The 15388-nt window shown below is 36.9% G+C and overlaps 1 protein-coding gene across 4 annotated transcripts in view; it reads right to left on the bottom strand.

Annotated features, from left to right (window-relative positions):
- WARS2 (tryptophanyl tRNA synthetase 2, mitochondrial) overlaps positions 1 to 15388 on the bottom strand; it is a 94943-nt gene that overhangs the window by 23995 nt on the left and 55560 nt on the right. For all 4 annotated transcript variants that reach the window (XM_072769582.1, XM_072769583.1, XM_072769585.1 and 1 more), the window contains one exon: positions 374 to 454. In XM_072769582.1, the coding sequence (XP_072625683.1) occupies positions 374 to 454 (81 nt within the window). The remainder of the gene's footprint in view (positions 1 to 373; positions 455 to 15388) is intronic.

The raw sequence follows: 15388 nt of genomic DNA, 5'->3' as shown, positions 1-15388 counted from the left end.
GTCATTCTGATTCAACCTCCGCAGATAAAATCAAACAGTTAATAATTTGGATATTTTTATCCTGTTTTTAAGTTGGAATCCTGGAGAACCAACCCTCTTGCTTCCACTTCATGCACTGAGGTAGAGAGGTTAAGATGCTGTCCTAGCCACTGGTGAATAACAGTCTGGGGAGGCCAGTAAACTCAGGATTCCCAGAGCAGAACACAAAAACAAACAGAAGAAAAAAACAGTTGTAATGGGGGACTTTGTTGTTTTGTTTTTTTTTTTTTTTAATTTAAATTCAATTTATCAACATATAGTATAACACCCAATGCTCATCGTAATGGGGACTTTGAACTGCTTTTTGTTTATTAATCAGATCACTGGCATTTACCTTCCACTGGTGTAAATGCTGTAACCGGGGAAGTCTGACCATGCAGGTAAGGATCCAGCTTAACTGTGTGTGTTCGGACACCTAGAGAAATAAAACAGGACATTAGCAAAGGTGGTCAATGTTTTCTTGACCAAAGAAAGAGGCAATACAAAACAAACAAGTATTACCTCAAGTGGCTGAAAATACCTTAAACAAGGTAATTAAATAAAAAAAAAAAGACAAGCAAAAGGGACTGATTCATTAATGCACAGGATTTTAGATGAGGAAGAAATTTTTAAAACAATACAATTACTGTTCTAGTGCTTAAATCTTCTTCATAACATCCCAGACTCTGCTTCAATATCCTCAGGGAAAGGAGCTCATTGTGTCCTAAGGCATCTATGGAAAGGTAGTGGCTTTAAAGTTAATGATTGAATCTTTTAGACCTGGAGTAATTTTAAATTTAGGAATTGCTTTATCATCCCAAAGGGTGATTTTTTTTACAGTTTCTGTTTCTTCCTTCCTTTTTCTTTTTTCTTTCTTCCCTATTTCCCCCTCATCATCATCATCGACTTCCTTCTTTCTTCACTTCTTTTTAAAAAGAGGTCTAGTCAACAAGAAAATATAACTTTTTCTCAATTTTTTTTTAATCAAATTTAATCAAGTAACCAAACCTGGCAACAGATGGGATGATTCTTGGGTCCAGGCCAGGTTAGAACTGATGACCTAGAATTTAAGGCCTATATATCGCATTTCTGGACTCTGGGGATCCCAAGCCCTTCATCCATTGTGGCTTTTTTTGTGTGTGTCCATATGATTTCCTTAAAATGCAGAGACTGTTGCCAACTCTGAAAAGTGGCCCCAAATGTGTTTTTTTGTGGGTTTTGCAAAGGGAACATAAAGGAACAGAGAGCCGAGTCAGCCCAGGCCTATTTTACTAGCAAGGAATCACCATCTGGTGTCAGATAGTTTCTCATTTTTTTCCTTGAGTCATGGAGAGGGAAGAGTTGTTTTTCACGTTTGACAAGGAATTGCTTTTAAAGTTTTGCAAGTCGCTGGGCTGAATCCGTCATCTTTCTTCCAAAAGGCATTTGGGTTTCATTGAGAGCAGCACTGTCCATGCAAATTGCTAGCTGCTGCTGTAAACAAACAGCTATCAGACAAAAACAGTAACCCTGGATGGAAGCAAGAAGATTATAGTTGCTTCCAATCAAGCAAAACACATTCGCATTAGAACTAATAAAACAAGAGGTGTTTTTTTTTTTTTTTTTTTTGGAATGAAGAAGTAGGAGAAAACTTTTTCTTCTTCTTTACTGAATTAGGGAAAGAGATGAAAATACAGAAAATAACCTTGCATATATAGACAGATACAAGGTGACTTCTTTCCTTCAACTCAGGCTTCAATACTCAGTTTTGGTGATATGCAAAAGCTACCATCATGCCTTCCTGAAATCAAGTATTTTCCGTGGAGTAGCTTTTTATTTGAACATATGGAATGAAACTTATTTAATCTTCTGCAGAGCCCTTCCTGGCATTTCTAAGTAAGGGGACATAAAATTAATCCAAATGATTCTTATACAGAAAAAGGTAAAAAGACAAAGGCAATTTTCATAATTTATCACTAATAATTACATAAGAAGGGAAGTTTTAAAGTTTTAAGTATACTTCAGGATTTGGCTCTCTTAATTTATCCATATTCATGACAATTGCTTGGAAAGGTTCAGATTTCTATCTGGGGAAAAGTGAAAATGGTATCTAAATATAGTAATTCCTACTAAATGTTGCAAAACAAACACAAAAACCAGATGATCCATTTTAGCCACAGGAAAAAAAAAAGCATGGAACACAGAAGGTGGCTTGTTGACCACCCACAAACAAGTTAGCAGTGATTAAAGATTCTGACCCCCTAACTGTACCAAGTAAAGACATACACATCCTTCAGTTGCAGGCAGTTTTGCCTGGTTTGTTCACTGCAGTAAAACAGAGTCTGGCACACTGTGCTCAATAAATATTTGCTGAATGTATGAACAATGGCAAGGGCTACAGGAAGAAAGGTAAGGACCAAAAAGAATCCCTTTGATTTAGCAATAGATTAAAAAAAAAGATTTTATTTATTTATTTGAGAGAGAGAGAGAGCACAAGCAGGGGGTGGGGAGGGGCAGTGGGAGAAGCAGACTTCTTGCTGATCAGGGAGCCCAACGAGGGGCTCAATCCAGGACCCTGGGATCATGACCAGAGCTGAAGGCAGACGCTTAACCGACTGAGCCACCCAGGTGCCCCAGCAACAGACTTATTGGTGATCCAGGCAAAGCAGTTTCAGGAGAGGGACTGGGATGGAAGCTAAATTTTTATTTTTATTTTTTTTTGGAAGCTAAATTATAGAGGAGTGGGTTGAAGTGTGACAAGGAGGCAGGATACGAAGACAGAGACACAAGAAATACAGCAGAGCGTTTCAGAGCTCTACCTTTGAAACAAGGCTGCCTGGATCTGAATGCTAGCTCAGCCATCACCGTGCTGGGTGACCCTGTGTAAGTAACTTCATCATGTTGTGCCTCAGTTTCCTTATTTATAAAATGAGGTTAACAATACTATTCACCTGACAGTGCTTAGAACAGTACCCCTAAAAAAAAATAAATAAATAAAAAAATAAAAAAAAAAATAAAAAAATAAAAAAAAAAACCAAAAAAAAAAAAAAAAAGAACAGTACCCCTAGCACACAGCAAGCATTCAATAAATGATGGTTGTTATTATAAATAACTTTTAGAAACATTTCTGTTTTAACTTTCTATTTTGAGATAATTGTAGATTCACATATAGCTGAAAGAAATAATACAGTGTAACCCAATATACCTTCACCCAATTTCCCTCCAATGGCAACATCTGCATAACTATACTACAATATCACAACCAGGAAATTGAACTGGATACAATCCATCTACCCTATTTAGATTTCACCAGTATTTCATGCACTCATTATGTAGGTATATTTAGTTCCATGCAATTTTATCACATTTGTAAGATTATTTCTTTTTTTCAGGAAGGAGAGAGATGGGAATAACTAGGAGGGGTTAGAGAATAAAAAAAAAAAAAACTTATTTTGTTTTTTAAGGTGGGATAGATCTACTTTCTATGAAATGTCTTCCACTAAAGCAAGGGGAGGCGAAATAAATACAGCAAGGATTTATTTATCTTATGGGATGGGAGTGGAGAGCAGAAAGTTAGAGAATATCACATCTATTAGGCTCTGTCATCTCTGAAAATAAAAGGTGGGTGAATTGAAACAAATGGGATGAGAAATATACTCAATGGAATTGCTGGGTTTGAGAGCAAAGAACAAAAAATCCTCTGGTATAGAATTATATAAGGCTCGATGTTTTGCGGATGAAAAAGGACAGTTGTTCAAAAAGTACACTCTTGGGAAAGCACTGCAGTTCTTCAAGGTAGACTAAAATGTTCTCCATAAATCATAGGTTTTTAAAAAAAATTTTCAGAAAAAATTAAATCAGTCGATTGTATTTGATTTCCTTGAGTCAGTAAAAAAATCTTAACGGGATCCAAGAAGTACTAGACATAAAGCAAAAAATATTGAAAAATTAAATTACATCAAATTTAAAAGAACTTGTCTTTACCAAACACTACCATTTAAAGAAGAAAAGGGCAAATCACAGTGTGGAAGGAGTTTTTTAAACATATACAGAAAATATTGGTACACAGAATATGTAAAAAAAATTCCTACAAATTGGGGCACCTGGGTGGCTCAGTCAGTTAAGTGTCTGACTTCAGCTCAGGTCATGATCTGGGGGTCCTGGGATCGAGCCCCATGTGGGGCCTCATGTGAAGCCTCATGTAGAGCCCCATGTCACACTCTATGCTCAGTGGGGAGTCTGCTTGTCTCTCCCTTTCTCCCAGCTTATGCTCTCTCTCTCTCTCTCAAATAAATAAAATCTTTAAGAAAAAAAAGAGAAGTCCTACAAACTGATTAGAAAACAGCAGATAATACTATGAAAATGAGCCAAATGCATTAAGCTCAAATTAAATTCATAATATGACACCATACATACTCATAAGGATGATTAAAATGAAAAAATTAAATAATACCAAGTATGCCAAGGATACTGAGTAAATATAATGGTTATACACTAATGTGGGAATGTAAATTGGTATACCAATGTTGAAAACTGACTGTATTCACTAACATTTAACATTCATACAACAAATGACCCAGCTGTTCTATTTCTAGGTATATATCTTTTAAAAAATGTGCATATGCACCAAGATATATGTGCAAGAATGCATTGTACAACCCCAAATTGTAAGCGATCCAAATGTCCACCTACATAGACTAGATAAATTGTGGTATATTCATACAACGGAATACTATAGCAATGAGGATGGATGAACAATTGCATTCAACAATGTAAATGAATTTCATAAACATAATATTGAGTAAAAGAAGCCAGACACAAAAAAGTATATACTAAATAATTCAAATTATACCAAGTTTAAAGACAGTTTATCTTGGCGGAGGGACAGTTAGTGACCAGAAAGAGGCATGAAGAACATTCTGGGTACAAGTTCATGGGTGTGTTCAGTTTGTGAATGTAGATAAAAGGCTAGGAAATCTAACTATTTTTGGTCTCAAATAAGATAAAATTAAAATTTTTTGGTGTTAAAACAAAGTAGAGGGCCTTCTGAATGGCAGAGTAAAAACTTCTGAAAATTGCTCCTTCATAAAAGCAATGAAAAAAATTGTCAAAGTCAATTTTTACAGAACTCTAGAAAATTGACCAAAGGCCTGGAATAATGTAAAGAGTACTGATTTAAGAAAAATATCTGAATCTCAGTAAAAACAGAGTTTTGTGGCATTTTAATTCACCCTATTCTCATCATTCTTGCTCCACATCTGTGGTAGCTATGAAAACCAGCAGCATCATAGCCACTGGAAGGGGAAGACTGGGTTTGGCGTTTCTCAAATAGACAATTCTCATTTACAGAGAATTGTCACTACTTGAGCTATCTGACAGCTCCGTGGAAAGAGCCCATTTGCAGGCGTTGTTGTTATTCGACCTCACTTGAGAGCTCACTCAGTGGGAAAAACCCTACCCATAAGACATTTTCCAGACATAATCAGCAGCAACGGTTTAATATTGCAGTTGCCTGAGGTAGTGATACCAGGAGGGGAAAATAAGGGACTAGCCAAAAACTTATAGGAAAAAGCTGGGAAATAATATGCCCATTGGGTACTTTGGAAAGACTCAACATATTCTTGGGCATTTAAAAGGACACATGCTCATGCAGGGCTATGCACATATCCAGGAGAGACCTGAGGAGACCCTAATCTTTCACCTCTGGCTCACCTTGAGGCCCTGTGTAAACCCCTCAGCAAAGGGTCAAAAATATAGGATTGAGGCATTTGTAAATGTCTGTTCAATTACTACCCGAATACTAAGCTAACCCAACAGAAATTGCAGTGGCCAGACGTGACAGTGAAGACAGACTTTACAGAATTGCTGCAGAAAAGTCACCAAACAGCAATGACAAAAATGAACTGTAAGTGTGTGGGGAATTTTACTAGTGAATTCTAAGAAAGACTTAAAAAATAGGGGCACCTGTGTGGCCCAGTGGTTGAGCATCTGCCTTTGGCTCAGGCCATGATCTCAGGGTCCTGGGATCGAGTTCCACATTGGTCTCCCCACAGGGAGCCTGCTTCTCCCTCTGCCTATGTCTCTGCCTCTCTCTGTGTGTCTCTCATGAAAAAGTTAAAAAAAAAAAACTTTAAATAAATAAATAAATACCAATTGTTCACAGTCTCTTCCAGAAAATAAAAAAAGGAGGGCATGCTTCCCTACTCATTCTAAGAGGCCAGTATTACCTTGATACCAAAACCAGGCAAAGGCATGACAACAAAAGACAACTACAGACCAATACCCTTTATGAACATAGATAGAAAAATCCTTAACAAAATACTAATAAACCAAATGTAGCAACATATACAAAGAATTATACAATATGATCAAATGGGATTTATTTCAGAAATGTAAGCTTGGTTTAACATCCAAAAATCAGTCACTGCAATACTACAGTAATCTAATAATGCACTACTGGTATAAGATAGAATATATAGACCAAAAGAATAGAACTGAGCGTCCAGAAATAAATCCATTCATCTACAGTCAATTGATTTTCACCAAGGGTGCCAAGACAAATGTAGTGGAATAAGTGAATTATCTACACACACATATTTACATGCAGAAAAGTGATGTTGGACCCCAACTTCTCACAAAAAAAAGTTAAAAAGTAACTCAAAATGGATAAACATATACGTAACATGAAGTATTACATAAATGTAACAGCCAAAACTACAAAATGCTTAGAAAAAAAACATAGTAGTAAATCTCCATGACTTTGGGCTGAGCAAAAGGTTTGTTAGATAGGACACCAAAACACAAGCAACAAAAGAAAAAAATAAACAAATTGGGCTTCATCAAAATGAAAAACTTGTGTTTTGAAGGACACCATTAAGAAAGTGAAAGGCAATTCACAAAATGGGAGAAGATATTTGCAAATCGTGTATCTCATAAGGGAATTGTATCCTGAATATATATATATATATATTTAAAGGTTTTTTATAACTCAACAATTAAAGAGAAATAAAGCCAATTTAAAAATGAGCAAAGGGGGCAGCCCCGGCGGCTTAGCGGTTTAGCGCCACCTTCAGTCCAGGGTGTGATCCTGGAGACCTGGGATCCAGTCCCACGTCGGGCTCCCTGCATGGGCCCTGCTTCTCCCTCTGCCTGTGTGTGTCTCTGTCTCTCTCTCACTCTCTCATTCTCTGTGTCTCTAATAAATAAATAAATAAAATCTTTTAAAAAAATAAAAATAAAAATGAGCAAAGGATTTAAAAAGACATTTCTTTAAAGAAGTGTTTGAAGTGTTCAGAAAAGGCAGATCCACAGAGGGCAAAGTAGATTAGTGCTTGCCAGGGAGTGGGTAGAGGGGGCAATGGACACAGGATTTCTTTTTGGAGTGACAAAGTGTTCTAAAATTGATTGTGGTGACAGATGTACCACTCTGTGAATATACTAAAAGCTAGTAAATTTATACTTTAAATAAGTAAATTTATGATATATCTTAATAAACAGTTTCAATAACTGTGCAGGTGCAGTTCATCACAACTATCCCACGAGGCATCAGCAATTAATTATTCTGTGGCCATAAAGGTAAGATCTTTACAGGAATCTAGATTTTCTGATCTTTAGCATGATCTCTATTTTCCTCCATAAGGGGATATGTGGTCCTCAAATCAAAGTCAACTCCAGGTTCTTTCAAAACGGTTAGTGGGAAGAATGGGTTCTCATCAATGAAGAAAGACAAAGATACCAGAGCTGCCATGGTGTTTGATGAGACACCTTTCTCACTTCAGCCCATTCCAATCAGGTGTTCATGTCTACCATTCCACTACAACTGCTCCCCACTGCCAGCAAGGGTAGTAGCTAGGATAAACCATTAATATTATATTGATATATTAATGTTGTCAATATTGCAGACATCCAGGTTTTTGTCCTTGATTTCTTACTTTTCTTTTCTTCACTCACTTTTTTTGCAATTTCATCTCATATCATGGCTTTAGATGCAACCATTGTTTTAAATACAATCTATAGAACTGATGACTTTTAATTTATAACTCCAGCCAGATCTCTTTGCTGAAGTCCAGACTCATATATCCAACTATCTATTGAGTGTCTTTATATGGATATCTAGTGGATACCTCAAACTTAAACATCCAAAGTTGAATTCCCACTCCTCCACCCTGAGCTTGCTCTGTCCACAGTTGTCATCTCTGTTGGTTGCAACTCCATCCTTGTAGTTACTTGGGCAAAAATCTTGGAGACATCCTCATGCCTCTTTTTCTCTCACACTCCACGTCTAATCCATCTGCAAATCTTGTTAATTCTACCTTCAAAAGATAATTAGAATCTTACCACAATTTACCACTTCCACTGGCACTCTGGCCCAGGCACCATCAACTCTCATCTGGATTACTAAAATAACTTGCTAACTAGTCTCCCTGCTTTCACCTGAGTTCTCATACAATCCATTCTCAACATAGCAGCTGAAGTGATCCTTTTAAAACATAGATCTCTGTTCATAACCATGCACTTGTCATTTCCTCTGAGTAAACTCAAACTCCTTACCATGGCCTATCAGACCAGGCACAAACATCTCTTCTCCTTCTACCCTGTAACATCTGTGATTCCAATCCTCTACCCTTTCCCCTTTGCTCCCTCTTCTCCAACCGTGCTGGCCTCCTTTTGTTCCCTGAACACATTGGGTATGTTCCCACTTTAGGGGCTTTGCACTTTTCTGTGATAGGAATTCTCTTTCCCCAGATATCGACATGGGTAATCCTTCATCTTAAGTCTTTGCTCAAATACTATCTTAAAGGGGCTTATCCAGACCACACTGTTTAAAATAACATGTTTCCCTCAATGCCACTCCTAATATATTTCATTTTTTTTTCTGTACAACCTATCACCTTCTAATATATCTTATATTTGGCTAATTTATTATAATTATTATTTATATCATGTCACCCCAACAAAACATAAGTACCATGATGACAAAGATTTTTTGTCTATTTTCTTCACTGATACAACATGAGAACCCAGCAGAATAACCAAGACACAGTAAATGCTCAATAAATATTTGTTAAATGAATGCATGAATGAAATTAAAGATTTATTAATGTGGAAATGTCTAAATAAAGTGTGGCACATTTATATAATAGCATAGTATACAGCACATACAAGAAATGAACTAGATTTATATGTATAAACACAAGATCATGAAAACACACTGCTGTATGAAAAAAGAAAATTGCTAAAAGGTACTTATATAATTTTTTAAAACCACACAAATACAAATATTATATTGTTCATGAAATTATATGTGAAGACAAGTATGAAAAGTTGGCTAGATTGATATACACCAAATCCATGATTTTAGTTGCCTGGGGAGAAAGAAAAGGGACAAAGGCAGGAGTGGTACAGGAGTAGGCAAGGGGAAGGATTAAAGGGGCCCTCACCTTTGTAATTATTTTTTTTAATATAAGAAAATTAGGCAAATATGACAAAATGTTAACAATATTCACCCTTGCTGTTGGAAACATGAATGTTTGTTAATTATTCTCTGTATTTTGCTGCATTTAATTTTTTTCAAAAATATCTAGTTAACAAAAAGAGTATGGAATACCATGATTCCCAAAATTATAGCTGCTAGATATCAATCAAACTCATTCAAGCAATTTGCTGGTTCAGTAAATACTGGATCAATGTCTAAGATATTCTCAGTGTCTCTTACAATTTTACTATTTCCCATATAAATATCTTCCCAAGAATCAGGTTCTATAAATTTTGGTTAGAACACTTAGAAGACTATTCAGATTCACAAATTCCTACTTATCATATCCTCTTGAAAAGAGCAATTTCATGCTGAGTTATTTTTATTGGACTCTTATCCCCATGGCAAATCCCCTTAACAGAACCTTGTTTGGGGATCTAATCCTAATTAGAAGAATTATGTTATCAATTAGGAACTCCCACTTACTCTCTTCTACTGTCACTATTTATGTTTGCAATGAACACTTCTGTGTACACATTTGGATTTTTCTATACTTTTTCTTAGCCCAATGCTTCTAAAGCTAAGTAAGTAGTTTCTGTCAACCTGCTGTTGAGTTAAAAGTCACCCCCATCAAATTCTATTGCTTATTGTGTATATGTGTGTACATATTTTTTTACATCTATTGCATTATATTAGCTATTTCTAGGCTATGCTGAGTAACAAATAATCCCAAATATAAATGGTTTATAGCAATGGCTTCTTTTTCATACACATTACATATTGGTAGCTATAGGCTGGCTGTGGGTTTTTTTTAAAGATTATATTTATTTTTTCATGAGAGAGACAGAGACACAGGCAGAGGGAGAAGCAGGCTCCCTGCGGGGAGAGCCTGATGTGGGACGCGGGACTCGACTCCAGGACCCAGGATCACAACCTGAGCCAAAGGCAGACACACAACCACTGAGCCACCCAGGTGTCCCTATAACTGTTTTATACACCTTCTCATTCCAAGATCCAAACTCCCTACCTGGAACATACCATTCTTAAGCTAGAGGAGAATAGCAGGAGAGTTAGAACAAACATTGTTGAATTGTTTTTAAAGATTCTGCTTAGGTATTGTGTGTGAAATGCCCACTCACTTTCCACTGGCTAAATCAAGTCATGGGTGAGTCAGATGGCAGTGGATGAGAATAATCTTTACACATGGAGGTTAGCAAACCCCTGCTCAAAGGTCAAGTCTGGCCTATGGATTGCTTTTGTTCGGCCCATATCTTTTACATTTTTAAAGGGTGTCAAATAAAATAGAGAGAAGGGGGAAAGAGAGAAGGAGAAGGCAAAAGAGGAGGATTTAAAGGAGAAGAGGTGGTGGTGATGCCAGTGGGGACAGAGACTGTGTGTGGCCTGCAAAGCCTAAAATATTTACTGTCTATATCTTTAACAAAAAGTTGCTTGATCCCTGTTCTTACAGGAAATTAACATGGATAATTAAAATAATAACAATCTACTATAAGCAACTTCCCAAATTAGCTACCTGAGGAAGGATAAGAGAGCTAACCTGCACAGAACTTCATGGCAGACAGTTTAATTTTTTTTCGTAAAATCTTTTTTTTTTTTTTTTTTTTTTAAGTAAGCCTCTATTTTAAATTTCCATGTGAGTATATCTGATAGCCCCAGGACTTTAGGTACAAAAAAATAATGGAGGTTTTGGGGACTATATCAAAATTAAAACCTTTTTTTCATCAAGAATACAAAATATAAAGGCAAACTACAAATGGGAGAAAATAACTCCTACCACTCAAACAAACAATAGGATTTTAAAAATGGGCAACTTGCATAGACATTTCTCCAATGAAGATACTCAAAGAGCGAACAAACATATTAAAAGATGCTGAACAGCACAGCACTAATCTTTACAGAAATGTGAATTAAAACCAAAATGAAATATCACCTCATATTCATTAGGATGGCTGCTATCAAAAACAACCCCCTCAAAAAACCATAGAAAATAACAAGTATTGGTGAGATAGAGAAATTGGAGCCCTTGTACACTGTTGGTGACCAAAATGGTCCAATTGCATGGAAAACAGGAAGGAGTTCCTCAAAAAATTACAAACACAATTATATATGATCAAGCAATACTTCTAGGTATATATACAAAAGAATTCAAAACGGTCTCAAAGAGATACTTGTACACTCATACTCACAGCAGCATTGTCCATAACAGCAAAAAAGTAGAAGTGACCCAAATGTCCTTTAACAAATGGATAAACAAAATGTGGTATAAACATATAATGGAATATTATTTAGTCTTAAAAATAAAAGCAATTCTGACACATGCTACAACAGAGATGAACTTGAGGACATTATGCTGAGTGAAATAAGCCAGTCAAAAAAGACAAATACTATATGATTTTACCTATATGAATTACCTGGAATAGTCAGGCTCATGGAAACATAGAAGGAGGGTGCAGGGACTGGGGGAGGAGGGGAATGGGAAGTTGTATAATGGGTATAGAGTTTTCGATTTCTACGAGAAAAAGTTCTGGAAGTTGGTTGCACAATAATGGGAATATATCTAACACTTTTGAATGGTACACTTCAAAATGGTTAAGATGGTCATTTTTTTTAAAGATTTTATGTATTTATTCATGAGAAACACAGAGAGAGGTGCAGAGATACAGGCAGAGGGAGAAACAGGCTCCCTGCAAGGAGCCTGATGCGGGATTTGATCCCAGGACCCCAGGATCATGACTGGAGCCAAAGGCAGACGCTCAACCACTGAGCCACCCAGGTGCCCCAAGATGGTCAATTTTATGTGATGTGTATTTTAACACAATTTTTAAAAAACATTATGTAAAGAAAAAAATACAGATTAAACATATTTCTCAAGTTAGGAAAAAATGGCTAATTTTATGTTATGTGAATCTTCCCTCAAATTAATTTTTTTAAGATTTTATTTATTTATTTATTTATTTATTTATTTATTTATTTATGAGAGGCACAGAGAGAGGCAGAGACACAGGCAGAGGAAGAAGCAGGCTCCATGCAGGGAGCCCGATGTGAGACTCGATCCCGGGACTCCAGGATCACACCCTGAGGCAAAGGCAGACACTCAACTGCTGAGCCACCCAGGCATCCCAAGATTTTATTTATTTATTTGAGAGATAAAGAGCAGAGCTAGAGAGAGAGAGAGCATGAGTTGGGAGGAGGGGCAGAGGGAGAGGGAGAGGGAGAAGCAGACTCTCTACTGAGCAGGGAGTCTGATGACATGGGGCTTGATCCCAGGACCCAAGGCAGATGCTTGACCAACTGAGCCACTCAGGTGCCCCAAACTCAAATTGTTTGAAAAAATCAGGTGGAGGAGCTCGTCACAGCTAAGAGGGAAAGCTCTGGCTTCAGATATATTGAAGTTAAGATTTGGAAAAGATACCCAGATAGAGATGTCTAGAAGGTAGCTAAAAGTACAAGTCTAGAATTAAGGAGAAAGGTTGGAGCTAGTGACCAAAATGGGAGAGAAAATGGCTAAAAGTTTTGGAAGGAGGTAAGACTTCAGGAAAGTGGAATATATATATAGGGAGATATTTGTATCTCAGGACAGAACTTCTGGGGAATTAAAGAAGAGGAGTCAATAAAGGAAACAAATAAACTATCAGAGGAGTAGAAGAAAAATACGTTACTGCCGTATCATTGGACTTAAAAGAAAATCCTAAAAGGAAGAAGTGGTCAGTATACTAACGCATCAGAGAAGTAAAGAAATATAAGAATTAAGAAAAGACTAAGCCCAGGTAAGAGGTCACATTGCGCTTCATTAAAAACACAAATGCTGAATTGTGTTCTTAATCCTGTGATATAAAACAAAGAAGTAGAAAATATGTTTGTAGGGATGCCTGGCTGGCTCAGTCCATGAAGCATGCTCCTCTTGACCTCAGAGTTGTAAGTTTGAGCCCCATTGTGGGGTGTACAGATTACTTAAAAATAAAATCTTAAGGGACGCCTGGGTGGCTCAGTGGTTGGGCATCTGCCTTCAGCTCAGGGCGTGATCGTGGGGTCCCAGGACCAAGTCCCATATTGGGCTCCTTGCATGGAGCCTGCTTCTCCTGTCTCTGCCTCTCTCTATCTCTCTCTGTGTCTCTCATGAATAAGTAAATAGAATCTTTAAAAAACAAAAATAAAAGTAAAATCTTAAAAAGAAAAAGAAAATATGTTTGTAAAAGATGGCTCTCCCTAGGTATTTTTTGTTTGTTTTGATTTGGGTAAATAATGTTCAGACAAGGAAAAACATTAATTTCAAAACAAACAAAAATAATGGAAATCTTACATAAGATGGTTTTCATATTCTTATCTTAAGCTCTTTTTAATGCTTGGCTAAAATTTCCTGATATTCTTGGCATTTAAAATCCCTTCAATCTAATTCAAAGCACTGTCCTAAGCAAATTGCTCTCTTTCATACTTTCCTTGGAGTGGGGTCAACAGTTGGAACACTTGGTTTTACAGTGTTTCTGACTGGTTTAAAATCCATAACAAATGAAGAAGCACAGGGAATGCGTTACATCAACAAATCAAGTGATTAGTTTACTCAATTTGAGAGTGGTTTGCTTCTTGTTTTCACTGCAAACAGATGACTTAAAGATCAGATGTGATTTTCAGGCCGTATCTATTTTGCCTGTGTCATTTTAATTGTCTGAATGACAGCTACATTGAAATCTCTATAGTGTTTCTACACAATTCCATAGGCTTTGGAGCAGTATTGTGTGCAGTGGGGTAGGGCAAGAGAAAAGGCTAACATTTGTGGATATTATACATTATATTATTTAAATATCTCTGTTATAGACATTAAAACCGGGGTTCAGAGAACTTGCCCAGTGTGTGACAACAAGAGGTTGCAGTGAGATTCAGGCCAACTATATCTGGCTGCAAAACCTGTACTTTTCCCACTGTTGCTATGATAGCAAAGCAGAACTCTTCTTGAAAGTGCAATTAAGATATGACTTAATCCTGTGGTCCAGGATGGAGGCAGGGAAACGACTATAACTCGCTCATCAAGTTGCATAGGACTATAGATGCAGGCAAGGAAAGTGGTGCTAGTAGAAACTTCTTAGGGAAAGAAATACATGAGGAGTTTGATTGTATAATGATTTCCCTAACTTCTTTTTATTATTTATGCCATGGGCCATTCAGATCCCTTTTCCTCTCCGTAGAAACTCTGAAGGCAATGCCAATTTTACAAATTGACTCCTCAGGTCCATTAATCTACAGGAATATTTGTTGCTTCCTTTGTCTTCTTCAAAATTTTTTAAATTTATTTTTTAAGTAATCTCTACACCCAATGTAGGGCTCAAACTCACAAACTTGAGATCAAGAGTTCTGGGCTCTTCTGACTGAGCCACCTAGGAGGCCCTACTCCCTTTCTATTATGAGCTGTATGTTGCACCTGTTGTTGGTAGCCTTAAAAAAAAAACAATGTTGAGAAGTCAACAAGTATAAATGTGTACTCAAAAAGGCTTCCAAAATGACTAGGATAAGTGAGAACATGATACTGGCTGTCCAAGTTCAAGTGTTGCCGGTCTCACATCCCTGAGATAAGGGACGGTGGGTCAGGTACAACTTCTGTTTGTATACAGTGAGCCAAGATTCATGTGAGAGCTTGATTATTATTTATTAATAGCCAGTATTATTATTATTATTGATTTTAGTTTCCTGGAAAAACAACCCATAACTCTAATTAGAGAATGAAGCCTCATTTCAATGCTGCAGATTCTATACTCCTTCCTCAGCTCTTCCGTGGACACTTCTGGATGCTTTGTATATGATGTCTGCTGGTCAAAACTGTCCTTTTCTCCTAGCCTTGGCACAAAGCCAGCGCCTAAAGCTATGAACTCCAGCTTTTATTTTCCATGTGCACGGTGATTAGTTCAC

The sequence above is a fragment of the Canis lupus genome, chromosome 12, assembly GCF_048164855.1.
Source record: "Canis lupus baileyi chromosome 12, mCanLup2.hap1, whole genome shotgun sequence".
In the NCBI taxonomy this organism is placed as follows: Eukaryota; Metazoa; Chordata; class Mammalia; order Carnivora; family Canidae; genus Canis; species Canis lupus.
The sequence above is the reverse complement of the archived record's forward strand: the minus strand, read 5'-3'. Positions and strand labels throughout refer to the sequence as shown.